The 22,871-nt window shown below is 35.4% G+C and overlaps 1 protein-coding gene across 4 annotated transcripts in view; it reads right to left on the bottom strand.

The window, feature by feature from the left end:
- The window catches only part of TBC1D23 (TBC1 domain family member 23), a 72,759-nt gene that overhangs the window by 10,172 nt on the left and 39,716 nt on the right, over nucleotides 1–22,871 (bottom strand). For 2 of the 4 annotated variants that reach the window (XM_037058933.1, XM_037058930.1), the window contains exons 6-15: nucleotides 21,998–22,122; nucleotides 21,870–21,916; nucleotides 20,863–20,966; nucleotides 15,841–15,963; nucleotides 14,171–14,263; nucleotides 11,681–11,851; nucleotides 9,446–9,488; nucleotides 7,843–7,952; nucleotides 1,988–2,127; nucleotides 635–679 (exon numbers count right to left, since the gene is read on the bottom strand). In XM_037058933.1, the coding sequence (XP_036914828.1) occupies nucleotides 635–679; nucleotides 1,988–2,127; nucleotides 7,843–7,952; nucleotides 9,446–9,488; nucleotides 11,681–11,851; nucleotides 14,171–14,263; nucleotides 15,841–15,963; nucleotides 20,863–20,966; nucleotides 21,870–21,916; nucleotides 21,998–22,122 (1,001 nt within the window). The remainder of the gene's footprint in view (nucleotides 1–634; nucleotides 680–1,987; nucleotides 2,128–7,842; nucleotides 7,953–9,445; nucleotides 9,489–11,680; nucleotides 11,852–14,170; nucleotides 14,264–15,840; nucleotides 15,964–20,862; nucleotides 20,967–21,869; nucleotides 21,917–21,997; nucleotides 22,123–22,871) is intronic. The other 2 variants (XM_037058932.1, XM_037058931.1) reach the window with 2 other exon arrangements.

Genomic DNA, 22,871 nt, shown 5'->3' with positions numbered 1-22,871 from the left:
TTCCAAAGCTCAATTTACATTCAAAGTTATGACTAGATTTCTTTTAAAATGTTCATAGGTGTTGCTATAATTGATATTCTAATTTAAGTTGCAGAAAAATTCTAAGTATAAAAACTGTAAAGCTATATAGAAGTATTAATACATACAAATATTTTATTAAGAAAAATCTAAAAATATTGAGATATAATGTACATCAAATAACCAGAATTTGAACCATGAATGTTGCCTTTTTTCAGGTACTATGATTTTCTCTACCATTAGGGCATGACACAAAAGTAAATGAGCTCCAAAGCTAATACTCAGCCAACTCTGAGACTACACATTTTCTTTGTTTCAACTTCCTCTCTCAACAAAAGCTGTATAGCTTTACGAAGTCCTTGGGTTTGAATGTACTTGACTTTCATCTGAGGAATGGGAGATGCAAAGAATCATGCAATAAAAAAAATTTAGTGATCAAAGCAAAAGACAAAAAGAGATGAGCATCACATGTACTCCTAAAAGCAGAATGAGAAAAGTTTAGCACTTGAAACAGCTACAGGAAATTTTAGCCAAGACAGCAGGAGCCACATAGATAGCAGGAAGCATGCTAAAGGTAAAGGATGGTCCGACAAAGCTGCTCTACTCATTGGCTTACCGCTCTGTACATGTTCTGTCTGGCCAAGGAAGATTGAAAGACATTCTATAGTAAATCGAGGCAGGGACAGAACAAAATGATTATAAAAAAAACACAACAGCTTTGAAACAAAAAATATAATCAGTTTCTCTAATGCAGAGTATACATTATAAGAAAATGTTTCAATCATCCAAAGCACAAGAAAAAATGAAAAAGAAGCCCGTTTCAAGTGACTCTTCAACGAGAAGTCTTCAATTTAGAGTTATCATCAGTTCATTAAAATAATATTTTTAATGTCATGTTATAAAATGTAGTAGTAATAGTCCTCTAATTCAGAATGCACTAATTAAAGTTAAAAAGAGTAGAGGCTTTTAAGAGCAGACATATATGTCAATGATCAAAAAATCATTTCATTATATAAAATACTTTAATATTATTTATCAGTCGACCATTTTATACAGCATACAATTTTCTGGATTGGTGAAAACAACCTATTCTCTTCTTTACTATTTTCTAAATGGGGGTAAAATATATTTTTATATGTGTATGTACTATACTTTTACAAGTGACAAATAACTTCCTGACATTTAAATCTGAAAGTAAAATATTTCAACTTTCCTAGGATACTATGTGTAAGACATAACGGTGAAATTAAATACTGTAACATATTTCCAAGATTATGCTTGCTTAGAAACAAATTCTCTACTGAATTATTAGGTTAGTTTTGACCCCAAGGAACAAGAAAGATCAATTAGGCCAAAGTGTGGAGAAGAAACATATTGTGCACTCACAGTTCCAGTAAGAAACGATATAACAAATATTCTTAAACTTGTTTATTATTTGTTGGCTGTGCCCTTCATTTATAAATCATGAGAAAATAAAGGTCCATTATATTCAGTGAACAAAATTCTATGAAGATCTGAACACTTAAACTTAAGAAATGGATTTCTGCTTTATTTAGCATGACCAAACTCTGTAGGTTTTAAAATTCCCGAAGTAGAAGAAGAGGTTCCTGCTATAAAGATTACTGCACTTAGATGATTCCTATCCATTTGACATGTGGAAAGCAGCCAAATGACGTGAAAAAGATAAAATGGCACTTGAATATTTTTTTTAAGAAATGGCATAAATGCGCAGAATCATTATCTGCACCTTACTCTGAGCAGTGGTAAAAAGAAAGCAATCTATAGACAAATTTTACAGCGATAAAGGACATGTCACAATGACCTTTAAAATGGAAACTGAAACCATCTAATTAAAAATGCACTTCATAATCCTTTTCTAGAATACATTCAATTCAACTAATACTTACTCTAAAATACTTTTCTTAGTTTTAATTACTCATCATAAGCTCATACCATATAAGAAACTCACCGGTCCACAGGCGTTGATGTATTCTCAATAAAACTGATAACTTTTTCCCTGACATTAACAGATTTTGTTTTCAAAGCGATAGTCATTTTATTTACTAGTGATTTCATTCCTCTGTCATTTGAGCCATTAGAGGATTCACCCTGAAAAAAAAAAAAGAAATTACTAAAGAACTCTACAAATGATTCAAGATACACTACTGCTAAAGGTTATTTAAATTCCCATGTTAAAGTTCTAATTCCCAATGCACCTCAGAAAGTGACTGTATGTAGAGACAGGGCCTTTAAAGAGGTAATTAAGTTTAAATGAGATCATATGAGTGGGCTCTAAACCAATAAATGAAGTCCTTACAGAAGAGGGAGACACACCAGAGAGGTACCTGCTCTGAAAAAAGGCCATGTGTAGACACAGCAAGAAGATAGCATCTGCAAGCCAGGGAGGCCTTAGGAGAAATCAAACCTGCCAACACAGACCCTGGACCTCTAGTCTCCAGAACTTGGAGAAAAAAATTTCTGTTGTTCAAGCCACAGTCAATCATACTTTAGTATGGCAGCCAAAGAAAACTGATGCACTCGGTGAGACCATTTTAGGAATGGAAGGTAGAAAGAGAAAATGAGGATATACATTGCACATATAAATGTGTGGACTGTGAAGTTATTTTCCTTATTCAATAAACAATCAAGTTATTGACTTTTTCTGAACTCAGGCTAGTCTATACAAATGAACAAAAGTATATAGGCATACCTCAGAGATACTGCAGGTTCAGTTTCAGAACACCAAAATAAAGTGAATTTTGCAATAAAGCTACTCACACCAATTGTTTTGTTTCCCAGTGCATATAAAAGTTACATTTACACTACACTGTTGTCTGTTAAGTGTGCAATAGCACTATGTCTAAAAAAAAAGAAACAATGTACATACTTTAACTAAAAAACATTTTATTGCTAAAACACACTAACCATCATCTGAGTCTTCAGCAAGTCATTATATTTTTTGCTGGATGGTCTTGCCCGATGTTGACAGCTGCCAACTGATCAGGGTGGTAGTTGCTAAAGGTTGGGGTGACTGTAGAAATTTCTTCAAGTACAACAGCAATGAATTTTGCCTCATCGACTGACTCTTCCTTTCACAAACAATTACTCTGTAGCATGCAATGTTATTTGACAGCATTTTACCTACAGTAGAACTTCTTTAAAAGCTGGATTTAACCCTCTCAAACCCTGCCACTGGTTTATGAACTATTAGTGTATGGAAACTATAAATTAATAGTACATATAATTTTATATTATTCTAAATCCTTTTTTATCATCTCAATTGTCAGAGCATCTTCACCAGAAGTGGGTTCCATCTCAAGAAACCACTTTCTTTGCTCATTCTTCATAAGAAACAACTCCCCATCCATTAAAGTGTTAAGAGACAGCAGGAAAAGTGGCATCTCCAAGCACCACTTCTAATTCTAGTTCCACCACAACTGCAGTTATTTCCTCCACTGAAGTCTTGAATCCCTCAAAATCATCCACTGAGGATTGGAATCAACTTCTTCCAAACTCCTGTTAACACTGGTGTTTTGACCTTTTCCCATTAATCACAACTATTCTTAATGGCATTGAGAATGGTGAACAAACCCTGTCCAGGTTTTCAATTGACGTTGACCAGAACCATCACTGGAATCACTATCTATGGCAGCCATGGCCTTATGAAAGGTGTTTCTTAAATATTAAAATTTGAAAGTCAAAATTACTCCTTGATCCATGGGCTGCAGAATGGACATTGTGTTACCAGGCATGAAAACAATGTTAATCTCTTTGTATGTCTTCATCAGAGCTCTTGGCAGTAATACTTGAAAGGAATCTTTTTTTTTTTTTTTGAGCAGTAGGTCTCGAAAGTAGGCTTAACATAATTTAGTAAAGCATGGTGAAACAGATGTACTGTTATTCAGGCTTTCTTGTTCCATTTATAGAGAACAGGCAGAGCATACTTAGCATAATTGTTAAGTGCCCTAGGATTTCTGGAATAAAGTGCACACTGACTTTAATTTAAAACTCACCAATTAGCCCCCAATAAGAGAGACAAACTGGTCTTTGAAGCTCTGATACTGGACATTGTCTTCTCTCTAGCTGTGGAAATCCTAGATGGCATCTTCTCCCAATACAAGGCTGTTTCATCTATATTGACAATCTGTTGTTTAATGTAACCACCTTGATGAACTATCTGAGCTAGATCTACTGGATAACTTGCTGCTTCACCTTGCGCTTTTGCTATGGGGACAACTTCTTTCCTTAAACCTCACTAACCAGCTTCAAACTTTTCTTCTGAAGTTCACTCACCTCTCTCAGCCTTCATAGAATTGAAGAGAGTTAGGGCCCTGCTCTGCATTAGGCTTTGGCTTAAGGAATGTTGTGGCTGGTTCATCTTCTATCCAGACCACTAATACTTTCTCCATATCAGCAATAAAACTCTACTGCTTTCTAATCATTCACATGTTCACCAGAGTAGCACTTTTAATGGTCTTTAAGAACTTTCCCTTTGTATTCACAATTTGGCTGTTTGGTACATGCCTTCTTCGGTAAACTTAATCACTTCTAACTTTTAATTTAAATGACTCTTCCTCTCACTTGGAACACTTAGATGCCACTGTAAGTTATCACTTGTCCTAATTTCATTATTGCGTCTTGGAGAACAGAGAGGCCTGAGCAGAAAGAGAGTGAGATGGGGGAATGATCCAATCAGTGGAGTCAGAGCACACATTTTTCCAGCTTGCTATCATATACGGGTACAGTTCATGGCAGCCCCAAACAATGAACAATAGTAGCATCAAAGATCACTGATCACAGATAAAAAATGCAACAATAATAATAATGAAAAGTTTTGTAATATTGTGAGAACTACCAAAATGTAACAGAGATACCTGAAGTAAGCAAATGTTGTTAGAAAATGATGCCAATAGACTTGTTTGAACTTGCTTGATGCAAGGTGGCCACAAAGTTTCAATTTGTAAAGTAACGTACTATCTGCAAAGTGCAATTAAGTAAATCACAATAAAATAAGGGGGATGCCTATAGTCGGCATATCATTTATGTAGCTAAAATTTTGAACATTTACTTCTTGTAAACGTTTACTTTTTAAAACATTTTCACTCAGGCCTCTAATTGGTCAAGACATACCACCCTGTAGCTAATGTAAAGAGTATAATTCTCTCTTTTTTTTTACTATCCTCAGCCAGGGACATTTTATCACTGCTTTTTAGAGGAAGGAACTGAGAGAAACATCAGTGCAAGACAGGAGAATCAACTGGTTGTCTCATGTACACGCCCGGGCCAGGGGTTGTATGTGCCCTGCGCAAGAACCGAACCCGTAACCCAGGTATGTGCCCTGACTCAGAATTGAACTTGCAACCTTTTCATTATGGGACAATGCTCCAAACAATTGAGCCATACTGGCCAGGGCAAATGTGAGTATAATTCTTAAAATGTTTCATAGGATTGCTCCCATATACCCTAGAGGGCAAGCTAGTGATAGGTGTCAAAAGTTTCAAATTTTATGAGAAGGAAGGAATTAGAAAGTGCCATAGGATTTAAATATTATCTGATGGAAAATTATACAGACATAAAAAAAAACCCATGCTTTAAAATAAAAGCATTTTAAAATGCTAGAAAATGCTCAAATGTTCAGTAAAAGGCAGAAAATAAAATTATGTGTATACTCTGATCTGTACTTTTAAAATACTAAAATATGCATGCATTAAAAAGATCTGAAGAATACTTCAAACTATAAATAGCAGTTATCTCTGAGAAGGATACAGGTGATTTTGTTTTTATGCTTTTCCAATTTATATCTGATGCTATAATAAACATGGTTTTATTTTTATGAGAATAAGTCATTAACTAAGCAATACCAAAAAAAGTGTTTCTATTTCCATATTGAAACTCAAAACCAAGTTCACTGACTATGGAAATTCTTTGGTATTTTTGAATGCAACACATCTTTTTTTTTTTTTTTAAGATTTTATTTATTTATCTTTAGAGGGGAAGGAGAGAGGGAGAGAAACATCAATATATGGTTGCCTTTCGTGCGTCCCGTGCTGGGAGTTGGCCTGCGGGGAACTGGCCTGCAACCCAGGCATGTGCCCTGACTGGGAATCGAACCGTGATCCTCAGGTTCGCAGGCCTGTGAATACAACACATCTTTAAGACAGTTTCTTTCCCAGCTTCAATAAGCATTTTTCAAATCTGAAGATAGAAGGTGCAACAGAATACCCAATGCTGTGGGTGGAAATGTTGAATATTATTATTATTATTGGTAATAATAATAATAATAGAATTCTAAGGATATCGATAATTAGTCTTTTGATCAAGTTTTTCCACTTCTAGGACTAAATAATCATGACATATATAAATATATTACTACATAAAATAATTGTAGTAGTATTTATAATAAAAGACTGGAAGCAATGTAAATATTTAATAATAGGGGACTGAGAAATGATATGTCCATATAATCAAATACTATTTTGAAAATGGCAAAATGTTTATTAAATACATGGTGATCTCATATGAAGAACTCTTAGATACCTGGAGAATCAAGTTGAAAACTTAATTCTCAGAGAAGGCTTACTTGTTCATAATCTGACAATAATTTGCTTTGACTCACAGAGCTGAAGATAAACCTCAATTAATACATCTAATGAGTTATAATTTTGTAATAACTACTATTAAATAGGCAAGCCGTAGGTACTATACTTTCCATTCACTTGCACATTTAATCATATCATCCTTATGAGGAAGGTTGTTATTTCCATCTGTGTTGCACAGATGAAGATACCAAAACTGAAAAGATCTTACTGAAGATCATAAAGAAAATAAGTTGCTGAGATAAAATGTGAACATCTCGGTGTGTTACACCAGTAAGCCAAAGCTAGTAACTGTGGCTCTGTACTGCAGTTTTCCTTCTATTGCTGTTTTAAAGAATGATCATTAGGTAGATGAAGGCTACTACTTAATAAAGAAATTATTTAATGACATCTAATCTGCCTGACATGAAATATTGAAAAAGTACAAAAGATTTATAACCCAAATATTTTCAAAGGAGAATAGGAAAATAGATTTACCTGATAGAGCAAAATCTAGTAGTGTACATCTCAATAACTAAAAATTAAATCTAATGAGAGTGGCAATGGGTTCCTGTCTTTCTCTGCTTGACCCATTCTCAAATATGGGTGACTAAAGTTCTGAAGTAAGACTGTGGTGGTGCCCTGGCTGGTGTAGCTCAGTGGATTGAGCGCGGGCCTGCAAACCACACGATCGCAGTTCGATTCCCAGTCAGGGCAAATGCTTGGGTTGCAGGCCAGTTCCCAGCAGGGGACTCACAAGAGGCAACCATACATTGATATTTCTCTCCTCTCCTTCCCTTCCTCTCTGAAGATTAAAAAAAAAAAAGGCTGTGGTGGGGAGGAGCAGAGATGGTGTGCAGAAGAAAGGACCATAAGCCTCAGTATTATCTTGGCCCAAACTAATTGGAGATTCCTAAAATAAGCTCAATTTGAGATTACCAGCTCATCATGGACTCAGAATTATCTCCATTGATAGATATTTTAGTGGAGCAGAAAACTATCACCAGGAGACACTAAACTGCAGCTGGGTAGGGAGAAACCTGAATTCAGCAGATAGACCTCTGTACTCTCAGCTAGGTGAGCTGTGTGGGCCTCCTCCATCATTTCACTAACCTCACAATAACATGACTCCACACTGGACATGTCTGAAGTATTTTGACTCCATTTCTGTTATGGTGGGGGTTTAATAGTTAATCGCCTTTTCCGGGCATTTATCTGAATTGGTAACATATTCAACACATACACTTACATCAGCAGAAGAACTGATACTGCTCCTTGAGCCTGAGGTACTAGCAATCCAATGGCCATAACCGTTTTCTGGTCCATCCACATTAATGTCTGCCAAGTGCTGCTGCAGTGCTTAAGATAAGCAAGAAAAGAAAAAACAACAATACCTGACATATCAACCCCTTTTGGAAAGATTCATTACCAGAGAAGTATAATAAACATATCAGAACTGAATGAAAAAGGATCCAAGGACATACCACAGGTATTTCTTTCTAAATCTCTGAAAAGGAGTAAAGGACGCCAAGCTACAGAAAACTTTCCCCTCCTCTTCTCCTTCCTTCTAATTCCTCTGTACACATGACTTTTCTTAATTGACCCTAAGGGTGACAATAACTATATATAGGCTTCATATTTTCCCTTTTGGAAGGTAATCTACCAAGTATTAATAGATGATCTCAGCAACATTTAATGACATAAAAGATTAATTAAAAAACCTATGGTTACACCTGAAATGAATACAAAATAATATTTAATGTTAAGAGTAAACTAATTTTAAAAAAGAAAACTTATGGTGGCTTTTGTTTTACAAGGAGAGACATCAATTAATCTTTGTCATTGGAAAGAGAGGTTTTTCTGAGAAAATAAATCATTCATATTTTAAGGCCAATACTTGCTTAATACTATTTATTACAATAATCTCTTTTGTGGACCACTTTATGTAGGAGCTTCAAAGATAGTTAATTATCAGGCCATGACAAATGGGAGATAATCATAATCGTTACTAATGTCAACAAAGTCCAACAAGAAATAGATCCTAATCTACCAAAAGTTCTAAGTTACCATGTAAAATAATTATAATCGGCACTTCTTTTTTGTGGTGGGAATAAATAAGAACTTGTCTGTTTTCAAGTTTGATGATTACAATACAGTAACATTTGTCTGCATTTACTAAACTGTACATTAGTGCTCCAGGATTTATTTACTAGTTGCAAGTTTGTCCTCTTAAATAATATGGCTTGTAAAAAATAAACTCTTTTTATAGTCTATTACTCCGACCTAAGTCTTCATACATTCTCAAATACTTGCCTGCAGAGATTTTGTCAATTATTTACTATCCTAGATTACCAGATATGATTCTACAGATTTGAAAACATCAGCTTATTTGTTTTATTCCATTGAGCTGACATTTTTTTTAGTGGCTGTTACCTTCAAGTAGTTAAAAAATAAACTGAAAACAAAACAGATTTAAAAAGCAAAAGAAGGAAGGGTACAGAGTGAAAAGTATTCCTCATACTCTTCTTTCCTAGTCCCATCTGCTCCTCTGTAGCGGTAAATCACGTGGGCAGTTTTCATGCATCTTTACTGAAGTATTTTTTTGCAAATACAAGCTAATTTAAACACATTTATTTACAGCCTTTCATTAAACTTTTATTTATTTATTTCAATTGCCTATGTTATATTTGTCTGTTATCTATGTTCTGCTGGCCTTGACTTTTTTGAAAATACTAAATGACTGAAGAAAGAGTATATCCATTAACTAACTTGGTTACTGTAAATCAGCTCTGATGGTAATATAATTTCCACTGAAAGGTGTAGGCAAAGGGATTAATAAATTAAAAATTTACCCATAAATCCTCCACTGGCAATGCTCACATATTCTTTGTTTTTCTGTAATGGAAAATAAAATTCAAATTATTCCAAAATACAATTTAATTAGAACTTCTGGTAATTCTATAAATGTTGAGAAATGTAATATAAGGTTATATGTTGACTTTCTGGACTTTTTCTTTTCTCTGACATTTTGAACTTTGGTCCAGAGAGGTACATATATTTCCCTTGTGTATTGTAAGGTCTGGTGCTTGGGTGGGAAGGAGGGAACAATTTCATGACTCTAACAAGACTATAATTTTATTTGTATTATAGTTCTAATAGTGCAATAGAGTCAAAAATCAGTTAAATTGAATTTTTGGATGTAATTAGAATAATTAATTTTAAAGCTCTCAAAATATTTTTGTCCTTTATAAAAATGAAATATAAAAGTAAATACTACAGCTAATTATGGAAAATGGGGGTGGGAAAAAGGAAGAAAACTGTACTTGAACAATAAAAAATGTTTTAAAAAATAAGTAAAAAGTTACTGATTGTAAAGAAGAAAAAATGACAGAAAGTTACCACTTTACAAACTACTAAAAATTAGTGGATCTAAGAAATGATAAAAAAAAAAGAGACACACACAAAAAAGAGAGATAACTGGGTAGTATTTATTTTCCTCCTGATGGAAGTACACACCACCCAGGACCTCCTTTCTCCCCCAAAGTAATCTGATCAAGTCTCTATCTAAGTTAATACCAGTTTACAGAAAATACCAGGGACATAACCTTATAAACAATACCGTAAGAATGCAATCAGCAAAATCCAGAATGAGGGAACTCTGTAAGATGAAATCACCAGTTTTTTCCCAACAAATATATGCAAGGGAAAAAATATTAAAGAGAGCTTATAAATCTGTAAATGAAAAGAGACTTAAGGACCTCATCTAATGCAATGTCCTGTTTTGGATCCTGGGAAATTCAGGGAAACCTGAATATTAGTTAGGTGATTTTTTATAATAAAGTATAATAATAATGTGATTTTGTCTTTACATAGAGTTTATAAAGTTCAACTCTCCTTACTTTTAGATTTGAAATCTTCCATGATAAAATGGAAGAGAAAAATCTCCAAAACCACATCAGTAACTTGCCCATGGACACAGACAATAGTGTGGTGAAGAGGAGGGGGCTAGGTGGAGGTGGGCAAAGGGTGGGAAAATGGGGGACACCTATAATAGTGTCAGCAATTAAAAAGAACCTGAATTATAAAAATAAAGTTCACAATATTCCAAATTCTTGCCATCTGACACCTCTCACAATATACAGTTTATACCAGAACACTTTTAAAATAGACCAATTAAATTTACAACTAAAATCAGTTTGAGTCCCTGTTTGTTATTGTGTATTAAGTTTCTAAAATCTTTTCTTAACAAGGTATTAAATTACCTTACAATCTCTCCCCCAAATACCTTGCTGCTTCTCTCACTTTGTCTTTCAAGGATTCTGTCCTTTAGACTAATTTTCTAAAACCTTATTCCTGGTAAAATACAACATGAATAGAAAGGACCCTAACTGAATGGACTATGCAACACTATGTTTACTGTCTTCCTGATTACATAGAATTACACAAAATGAGGACTTTAATATATAAACTAACAAAGAATTCCTAATAAACAACTACTTCTATAACAAAAGAGCCATAACCAAGTGAGGCTTTGTAGAGAAGGGATGTAGACAGATTACATAAAATCAGAATTACAGATTAGTTGTGCCAAAAACAATACTCAAACACACAAAAAAAGGTGGTTAAGTATCATGAATAAATATACCTGTATATTTATTCAATTTCAAAGTGGAGATAATCAAATTAATTATACAGCTACTGTAAAAAGTACTAGGAATATGAATAAGTATACATATCAATGCAATGGAATAGTCCAGAAATAGATGCTAACACATAGAGGAATTCAGTTTATTAAAATGGTGGTATTTCAAATCGATAGCACAACTGGCTGGCTCCCTGAAATTTTTTTTTTACTTCCTATCCTACTTTTTACACAGGAAAACATTCCAGATGGTTCAAAATCTAAACATAAAAAATAAACCTGATAAGCACATGAAAACCTGGGGATAGACACAAAATATATAAACTGTTAGAAAAGAATACAGATAAATTTGACAGTGTATTAGATAATAGCACAAAAATACCATGAGCAGCTCTTAAAGGTGATAGCAGTAACAAAGCAAAATTGAAATGATATGTGCGCATACCTGTAAAAAGTGTGCCAGGACCATGTTCATATACATGTCTTCTTCCTCTCTGCCACTGCCCATGAAACAGAGGTGCTCCCCGCCGGCAATGGAGCCAGACTCAATGGACTGCTTCTGTGCTTCCAGCAAAGACTTTACTGACTGTGCAAACTCAGATGGATTCTGGAGCATCTACACAATTTAAAAAAAATTAAAAACATGCCAAGCCTGTGTTTCACAAACATTTGTAAAACCTGAAATATTTTTCCAGGAAAATAATCATTTAAATATCCACCATGAAAACAAAGAAAAAGAAAAAGCTCTTACAAATAAAAGCCCTGGGATAAGAAAAAAGGAACACGTATAAATGTATCTATAACATATTAAAGCAAAAGCTGAAAATTCACAGGAATTTCTGATTAAATTGGTGTATGGTGGTCCATGGTATAGAGATACCATTATGCAAAGAAACATTTTACTAGAAAAAGAATGTGTGCTTATTGTTTATTTCTTAAACAACACACTACAGTGTTCCTTAGGTGTCATGACAAGAAAAATTTAACACTGAGTAGAATAGTCCAAGACTAAAAACAATACATCGAAAACAACCTATATTTTTTATTCCCACTCACATAGCAAGCCATGTATTAATATTTTAGAGGACAGCCAGAAATAGCAGAAGCCTTTTATTTATGAGCATTATATATATGACAGATAAAGGAATGAAAAATTTAATTTCTTACCCTCAAGGAAACATGTATGTCAATAACTACAATTTTTTTTAAAGCTACTGTACTGAGACGACATTAGAAAAGCACAGTGAAAATCCAATAGAAAAATGGACAAACCATAGATGCGCATTATAAAAAACAAACAAGCAAGCATCATACTCACAAAAATGCTTAAAATCAGTAGTAATTACCACTGTTTTTCATCTATCATTCTTTTAAAATAAAAAACAATTGGTAATGTCCAATAATGCTGATGGCAGAAAACAATCATTCTCATAAACAGCTATAAAGTGTAAATTGGTTCAGTCTTTTTAAAGAGCAATACTGCAGTTTCCAGTAACATCTTCTATACCCATACCTCTCTATCTTACAGAAATATTTGCATGAGTTCACAATATATGTATAAGGATGTAAATTGCACTGATTATTATAAGAAAACTGAAAACAACCCAAATGTACATCAATCAAAAAAGTAAATTAAGGTATGGCTGTACCATGGAGTATTATACAGCCATCAAAAAGTAGTACTTAAATGCAAAGATCTTTAAGAAACTGTTAAGTGAAAACTGTTAAGTGAGCTACTAGGTGAAGATGCAAGTGAAAAAAAGGTAAACAATATGTAAATACATATTAAGGGTCTGGAAGATTAAGAAAGCTGTTAGTAGTTAACTCTGGAGATTTTCTTTGAATTTTTACATTCAAGTATTCATGAATCACTTGAATAAATTTTAAAACCATCTAAGTCTTCCTGAATAAATCAAGGAAGAGAAAGGCAGAGTTCACTTTCAGTATGCAAACAAGCTAGGATTGTCTTCTTCACCTACGACACCTAAAACTCTTCTGGGTTGTTTTACCTCCATTTTCTATGAGTTTCCTCAACACCACACCACCTAGGCCCTTCCTTTACATGCCTTTCAGCCTCAGAGTCAACTTTTTCAGACAAGCTGGGAGGAGGGCATTTGCACCATCAGAGAAAGTGGATACTGCTCTGTCTGTCTTCCCTACCACTGAGGCTCTAGTAACCCCAGAATGGCTTAAATGATATTACTCATGGGTCTACCAACTGCTCTAAGCATCTCTGACAATATTTATCTATTTCTTTAAGGTTTATTTTATTCTCATTTGAGAGAGGGGAGGGAAGGGGGAGGGAAAGGGGGATGAGAGAGACAGAGCGAAAGAGGGAGAAAAATGTGAGAGATAAACATCATTTGCACATGCCCCGGTCAGGGCCTGAGTCCACACCCAGGAATGTGCCTGATCAGGAATCAAACCAGTAACCCCTCAGTTATGGGATGACGTTCCAACCAAATGAGTCACTCTAGCCAGGGCAATATTTCTCTATTTCATCTACTTCTTCAATTACAGTGACCTGAGGACAGTGATTCAACAACACAGCACCCATATGCCAGCGCTGCCCTTATTAAATATTAGTTTATTATGTGCATAAGTACTCATGATGAAAATAAAGCTTATAATAAAAACTTTTAGAATAATTATCCAATTTTAATAAGAGGTAATATTTACTAGGTGCAAGGCACTATGCTGAGTGCTACTTCAGGTAGCTTATAGTAAGAAGCTTAGAATTTATTGACATAGCAATGGTAAGCCATAGTAAACAATGTTTTCATCATGCCGAGAGGGTGTCCTGGGTGAAAAGGCAACCCGAGAGCAACACTTTTTATCATAAGGGCCAAGACTCCCTCCTTAATGTATAGGTATATTAATGGGCTAAAGAAAAAAATTCTTAATTAAAAAAATTTTAATAAGCATCAATACTAACCAGATCTGAATCTAAGTGGAAAGCAGTTGATAAATGCCCAGCATTATACTGTTCTGCAGGACGGCAATCCACCACAAAGAAGCGGACTCCTTCCTAAGAAAGAAACAATTTTTTGATGTACTGTAATCTGCCATGAGTTATACTTTACACAATACAGCATTAACAATTTACCAAAGGAGAAGAAATAGGTTTATTAAAAAAATTTATATCACAAATAGTCAGAAGGACCCAATCAGTACAGGTTCAAGAAAATTGCCTTAAGATCCTAAAAAATTTTCTTCCTTTTAAACAATTAAAACATTCTGTATATACTGTTCTTCACCAGAAAGTCTTAAAATACATAGCAAGAGAACATCAGTTTGAACTATAAAACTAATTACAGTATACTCAAATTTAATTTAATATATATTATATTAAACAGTTTTTAAAAAACATATAGTTACAAACACAGATCTAGATACAATTCCTGTTTCTGCAAATAAATCCACAAACTTATCAACAATTCAATTCACATAAGAACTAAATGTTTTTGGTGGGTGAAGGAGGTTCGCAAATGCCAGTTTGAACTGAAGAAGTTCATATAGGTCTCATTAAACTAGATTGCATGTTTTCATTTTTAAAAAAATTTATTTATTTTTAGAGAGAGAGGAAGGAAGGGAGAAAAAGGGAGAGAAACATTGATCGGTTGCCTCTTGCATACCCCCAACTGGAAACCTGGTCTGCAACCCAGGCATATGCCCTGACCAAGAATCGAACAGGCAACTTTTCGATTCATAGGACAACACCCAAACAACTGAGCCACATCAGTCAGGGCTCCATTTGTTTTTAAATAATACTTTTAATTAAAAAATATGTGAATTACTCATTTTAAAAAGATCTACTGTCAAAGGCATCTCCCATGTCCATTTCTCTTCCCCCATTTGGAAAAACACTGCACATTCCAAATACACACATGCATGGGTAAATGTCACAAAACTAGTATTAAAAAACATATCATAGAATGAAGAACTGGCTCATTAGAATTTCATGAAGAAAGCAATAGAAAAAAAAAGGCGTATTTCCTGAATTCTCCTTTGCTATATGCTTTACCGTGTTTAACCACATAATTCAATTAGTCATGTAACAACTCAGAATTTAACTGTTAGACGCTAAATTCACTTCTAAGTACTTCATGCACCATTAATTTGTTTTGCTAAAGTGAAAAAAGTTTAACAATTTACAAAAATTGGTGTTAAAATAATTAGTTTGTTGACAATGAAAATATTGCCAACATTGGCAGTTTAAAAATGACCACCTGGCCCTAAACAGTGTGGCTCAGATGGTTGAACATCATTCCCCAAAGTGAAAGGTCCCTGGTTTGATTCCTGGTCAGGACACATGCCTGGATTGCAGGTTTAGTCCCCAGCTGGGGCATGTATGAGAGGCAACTGAACAGTGCTTCTCTCCCTCTCTTTCTCCTTCCCTTCCCCTCTCTCTAATAAATAAAAAATCTTAAAAAAAAATAAAGATAAATAAAATGGACAGAAGATTTAACACATCAAAAAAAGCAAAATGGCCACATTTTTGCAGTAAATTAATTTTGTGGAAATCAACAAACATAAAGGAAATGTTGGTTCCTAGCATTTCAAGGGTCTAGTCCTCTGACAAAACTGTGGGTTTCCTTTACTTACACCCTGCAGCTGATTTGCTTGAAGGATCTCTGACACCGAGATGGCCAGACAAAGAGCCTGACTTAGGTCTGCATCGTCATCCTTAATTCCCAACAAAGTACTACCAAATAGGTGGTGATTATCCTATTTGAAGAGAAAACTTTAAAACACTATAAAGAAAAAACAAAATCAAATTTTCTTCCTAAAAATATTCTTAATAAACCATGATAAAAGGAGAAATAACTATGCAACATCCTTGAATGGCGTGATTTATAAAACTTAATATATCATCTCAAATCTTATAACCTAAAAGCTACAAAAAGAATCGAGTCCCTGTCAGAATTCACACAAAATCAGAGAAATGAAACAACATAGTCTACAGCTATTTACTATGTCTGAAAAATAAAAGCTGTTCCTCTTAATAGAACTGAAAAGTGAAATATACGACTTCCGGGGAAGATGATAAATGCGGTACACACCTCCTCCCACAACCACATCGAATTACAACTGAACTACAGAAAAAAACATCCTCTAGGGCCACCTCAGATAGGGATCCTAGAATGTACATAAACTGACCCACACGGGAATCACCACCAGACGGGCCCAATTTGCTTGTGGGTAGCAGGGAAAGTGGCTAAGAGCAGGGAGAGAGCCTAGCAAGGGGCATTGCTCCCCCTCGGATGCCTTCCCTATATACAGTGCCACAACACAGAGAAGGGGGTTGTCCTGCCCTGATGAATACCTACGGATCTGCCCATTACAACATAATGGGGGCTTCGAGAAAAGAAGTGTGGCCCAAGTGAAAGAACAGATCAAAACTCCAGGAAAAGAACTAAGTGATGAAGAGATAGCCAACCTATCAGATACACAGTTCAAAACTCTGGCAATTAGGATGCTCACAGAAATGACTGAGTATGGACACAAAATAGAGGAAGAAGTGAAGGCTATGAAAAGCGAAATAAAGGAAAATGCACAGGGAACCAACAGTGAAGAGAAGGAAACCTGGACTCAAATTAACAATTTGGAGAAGGAAGATATAAACATTCAACCAGAACAGAATGAAGAAACAAGAATTCAAAACAATGAGGAGAGGCTTAGGAAGCTCTGTTAAATGTTCCAACATCCAAATCATAGGGGTGCCAGAAGGAAAAGAGGAAGAGCAAGAAACTGAAAACTTCTCTGAAAAAATAATGAAGGAAAACTCCCTCAATTTGGCAAAGGAAATAGACTTCTAGGAAGTCCAGGAAGCTCGGAGAGTCCCCAAAAAGTGGGACCCAAGGAGGCACACATGAAAATACATCATAATTACATTACCCAAGATTAAAGAGAAGGAGAGAATCTTAAAAGCAGCAACAGAAAAGGAGACATAGTTACCTACAAAGGAGTTTCCATAAGACTATCTGCTGATTTCTCCAAAAAAACCTTACAGGCAAGAAGGGGCTGAAAGGAAGTATTCCAAGTCATGAAAGAGCCAAGTTGATTCTATCTAGTAAAGCTATTATTTAGAATGGAAGGGCAGATAAAGTGCTTCCCAGATAAGCTCAAGTTAAAGGAGTTCATCATTACCAAGCCCTTATTATATGAAATGTTAAAGGGACTTTTCTAAGAAAAAGATGCCGAAAACAATGAACAGTAAAATAGAAACACAACTATCAATTGAACCTAAAAAAACAAAAACAAGCAAAGCAAACAGCTAGAACAGGAACAGAATCACAGAAATGGAGATCACATGAAGGGCTCAGTGAGGAGGGGGAGGAGCGAGAATGGTGGGAAAAGTACAGGAAATAAGAAGCATAAATGGTAGGTACAAAAATAGACAGGGAGAGGTTAAGAATAATATGGAAAATGGAGAAGACAAAGAACTTATATGTACAACCCATGGACATGAACTAAGGTAGGGGGAATGTTGGTGGGAGGGGGTATGCATGGCGAAGGAAAATAAAGGGGAGAAAAAATGGGACAACTGTAATAGCATAATCAATACAGTATACTTTAAAAAAAACAAGTAAAAATAAGTGCTGGCAGATATCATTGTTCCTTTTGTAAGCCCTCCCCACACAGAGCCAACAAGTGGGAGCCATAATCAAAACTCCATCCAAAACTGGCTAATACTATTTACCCAGCCCTGCTGATTTCCTGAGACTCTGCCTTCCCCAACTTTCAGATCCACTCAAGCTGTTTCCAGTGGCTTTTCCATTCAAATGGCTTGTCTTGGCTCTTGCTTCAGATTTTCCTAAAATCTCTCAAACAAGCAACATTTGGCCTCAGCCTGCCCTGTACCTGTCGTTAAGTGGTCCTAGCCCCAACACTACCAACAGCGGACTTTTGTTCACTGCTTGGTCTTGCTTGGGCACCTCTAAGCCCAGCACAAGTACAACCATCTGCAGATTGCTTTAAAGGTAGCTCATGCAGGGTAGCCCTCAGGCAGAACACAGGAAGTGGCTGATCTTGGCCTGCATCTCCCAGGAGGCCCCAGAACCAGTGCCTCCAGTGGACAGCTTCAGACCATATCGAAGCATCGCCACCCAACTACCTCCACAAGCAATACACTTAAAGGGCAGACTCAGCAGGCACCAGAGCCCTGATGAAGTAAGTCCTGTTCTTGCACAGCTGATCTTCCACACACACTGGTCAGAGGTTAGTGGTTGGTGGTCATGGCCAGTTCTTGCAGCTGATCTGCCCAGGGGTAAACCACTCCTATTGATGTGCCAACAACAATCAAGGCTCAACTAATGAGGAGGGTGTACACAACCCACACAGGGGATGCACCTTAAGTGCCCAGCTGGGGTGATCATGGAGGCTGTGCCACTGGAACCTACAGAACTCCCACTATATCAGGCTACTCTATGAAGCCTGGGAGACATAGCAGCTCTACCTAAAATACAGAAATGAACACAGGGAGGCTGCAAAATAAGGAGACAAAGAAACTTGTCCCAAGTGAAAGAAGAGAACTAAACAAAATGGAGACTAGCAATCTACTAGATGCAGAATTCTAGTAGGAACCTCTGGGACAAATTCAAGCATAGCAACATTCACGTAACTGGGGCACTGGAAGAAGAGAAAGGGCAAGAAAGTGGAAATCTATTTGAAAAAATAATGAAAGAAAACTTCCCTAACTTGGTGAAGTAAATAGGAATGCAAGTCAAGGAAGCACAGAGTCCCAAACAAGATGGGTGCAAAGAGGCCCACTCCAAGACACAATATAATTCAAACGCAATGGTTAAAGACAAAGAGATAATCTTTTTCTAAAAAAGATTTTGTTTATTTATTTTTAGAGAGGGGAAGGGAAGGAGAAAGAGGGAGAGAAACATCAATGTGTGGCTGCCTCCCGAGCACCCCCTACTGGGGATTTGGCCTGCAACTCACGTATGTGCCCTGACTGGGAATCAAACCAGTGACCCTGTGGTTCACAGGTCAGCACTCAGTCCACTGAGTCACACCAGCCAAGGCATAAAGACAAAGAGATAGTGTTAAAAGCAGTTAGTTACCTACAAGGGAGCTCCTGTAAGACTGTCAGCTGATTTCTCAGCAGATACTTTGCAGGCCAGAAAGGACTAGGATGAAATATTCAAAGTGATAAAAAGCAAGGGCCTATAATGAAGATTACCCAGGAAAGCTTCTCTTTAGAACTGAAGGACAGATAAAGAGCTTTCCAGACAAGAAAAAGCTAAAGGAGTTCTTCATAACCAAACCAGTATTAGATGAAATGTTAAAGGAGTTTTATTTATGAAGAAAAAAAAGATAAAAAATATGATTAAGAAAATGTCATAAATACATGTTTCTCAACAACTGAATCTAAAGAACAAAATTAATGAATAGCAGAACAGACTCTTTGATGGCTGACATATGAAGGGGAGATGGGGGAAGGATGAAAAAGGTGAAGGGATTAAGAAGTACAAATTGGTTGTTATAAACAGCCAGGGGGATATAAAGTTCAGCAAAGGAAATATAGTCAATAATATTCTAATACCTATGTATGGTGTCAGATGGGTGTGAGGTTTATCAGGGTGATTACTCAGTAAGTTATATAATATCTAATCTTTGCAGTTGTACTCTTGAGACAAATATAGTAATGTATGTCAACTGTAATTGAAAAATAAAAATAATTTAAAAATGAGAAAAGAAAGTATAAGACTTCTTTTTCACCCCACATCCTAAACCACTATTCCACCATCTGACTTATTCAACATTGTTGGGAACTGAGGCAATCTATATAAGGCAATTATAAAATAACTGAAATTAGTTCCTAGAAACCAAAAGAATCTCTTTTTTAATTAATGAGTTTCAAGGGAAATGTTCTCAAGAGATTCCCCTTACCTGCCTTTTGCAACATGCTATACTGAACATAATCTCATCTTGATGTTTCAGTGACAGAACTACCAACTAGCAAGTTGTCTTAAAAAAAAAAAAAAAAGACAATCAATGCTCTCATGGGCATGTAAGGTCAGACAAACTTGTGGGCAGTACACCAGCTGTTAAGGTACTTCTGTGCCTCCTCCACTACGAGTTTTTGTTTCTTGGACTTTTACTTTCTAGGACCTGACACCACTCATGCTTCTAATCCAGCATCCTTTCTCTTGAATGCATTTGTCTGGTCTGAGAAAGAGTCTAGGTGTTTATGGGGCTAAATGACCCTTTTTGCTTATAAGACAGCTCTGCATCAGTAAAGTTGTGCAGAGCTGAACTACAAATAAAGAAGGCATAATTAAACATGCTCAATTAGATTTTTGTAATATAATTTTTCAAGTCAAGACAGCACTAATTTAGGAAATATCTCATAATCAATTTTCTAATGATCAGAAATAACTAATAAGCATCAGAGTACAGGTGAGATGACCTGCAGTATATTTTTATACCACTTTTTTCATCTGTCTGTTCCTTCACTAGGGAGAGTATTTACAGTGGACAATCACACAAAACTGCAATACATGAAAAGACAGAAAAGAACTCCAACCTAGATTTAACCAAAATGGATACAATATAAACAATAAAACAATGTGCAAAATGTGAATACCAAATACTTGAGAATTTCTTGTCTTATACCTTCCTAAATGAAGCTGGTGTTTTACTGCAGTAATACTGAGCCAGAGAGAAAAGGTCTTCTATATCTTCTAGATTCAAACTGGATGGAGTTTTTTCCAAGAATTCTGAAATAGGATTATAGATATAACAATATTTAAAAAACTGTTTATGAAGAATATAATAATGGACATTATTTATGCATCAAAGCTAGAATGTTCTCAACATAATAAAAATGACATAAATGGAATCTCAATACTGATGCCTTGAAAACTGTTTAGGAAGGAGTGGATGTTCCCAGAGAAGCTGGAAACTATTAATGCAATTCTGTTAGTGAATGATGGTGCCAGGCAATCAAATCACACTCATTAGCCTTGATCAAAATACTGTGATTTATTTAGTTAGCAAACACCTAATAGGTGCCAGGTCCCATGAAAATAAAAATGACTAAGAAACAGTTCTAACATAAGGAACTTAGTCTTGTGAGAGAAATGTTAAAATAAATCATTAAAATTTAGCAAGATAAACACTATCGTACAGATAGTACCAAGTGCCAGGCAATGCAGAAAGAAAATAACTAAATCTGTATGGGGGCTAGAGTGGGGAGAACCTAAAAGGAGAACCAAGGTTTCACAATGGAGGTACCATGAAAACAGAACTGAAAGGTAAACTGAGGAAGAAGGGGGCTGGGGATGGAGGACAGGAAAGAAGGGAAGAAAGAGGGAGATAAAAAGGAAGGGAGGGAGGAAGACAGAAGGAGGAAGAGAAAGGACAGAAGGAGGGCAAGGCACTTTATTTGAATAATGAAAGCAAAGGAATAGTATATGGAAAGGAATGAAAAAGTGAAAACACATACATGAATGAATGAATATAGAAAAAATGGGGAAAACAGTCTAAGGTTTATACCTGAAGAGTGTGTAAGAGTTGAATGGGAATCTCAGAGCTCTTTTAGACTAATTTATAGGTGAGGAAACTGAGTTGAAAAAAATGAAGTGAAGCAAAACGTTTTTTCTACATTAAATGCTACTTACGGATAACTTCTTCTTTGCTGTCTGACTCCTGTGCTAAAATAACTTCTCTGTAAACAAAGAATCAAATTAGTTAAACATTAACAGAGTACTCTGAGAATAAAGAAAAATCTAACCAACTTGATACTTACTTTGCATTAACAAGGATTATTAACATTAAGAAATAAATAAAAAATGGATCGGCTTGTTGTAGGTATCCATCCCATATTGCCTGAGTGACTTCAATGGAACAATAACATGCAAAAAGGCTTCCAAGCTGTAAACAGGAAATAAAATGACAAACATAAATCATTAGAAATGACTTGTCCTTTAAAAGTATTAAAGCAAATGCATAAATAACATTACATCAAATTACCTGCACCTGAAATTTAATGTGCACTTTAATTTTAGTATATACAATCCAAAGGCACAACATGGGGATCCAAAGCACAATGGAGCCAGTTACTAGCTGCCTGACTTAGGGCAACAAACAAACTTTTAAAGCTTCCATTTCTACTTCTGTTTTTTTAAAAAAGTATTACTACTACCCATTTTCTTACACTGTTGTAAGAATACCTAAAGTAACTGCCACATATTTGCCACAGCATATTAACTAGCATGACATCACACTGAACAAAGGATAACTAGCATAATTAGATGACTTAAGTTATAATTGTGAGACTTGAACATTGTAATGTAAGAGCATTCCCCCCCAAAATTTGATGACAATATAAATGTGAATTGCTCCCAAAATATACTTGTATATCATTTGAAACAGATGAGACTACATTTATATCCTTCAATGGATTTCAGAAGTTCTATGTTTTTTTCTTCTAAATAAAAAATTGCTAATGCATAAGTTTATCTTGAGCCCAACTGTGCTTTAAATTGCATGAATTCAGTGATACTTTCAATTTTCATTAGGTACAGAAGCAATTTCATGTAGAAGTTTAAATTTAAAACAGTTTTAATGGCTAAAGGCAGCTAATGGGAACACATATTTTAAGCCAGGTACTAAGCTAACTG

Source organism: Sturnira hondurensis, unplaced genomic scaffold (assembly GCF_014824575.4).
Source record: "Sturnira hondurensis isolate 20B ecotype Veracruz unplaced genomic scaffold, ASM1482457v3 Scaffold0010428, whole genome shotgun sequence".
Lineage (NCBI taxonomy): Eukaryota > Metazoa > Chordata > Mammalia > Chiroptera > Phyllostomidae > Sturnira > Sturnira hondurensis.
This window is presented reverse-complemented; position numbering and strand designations above follow the sequence as displayed.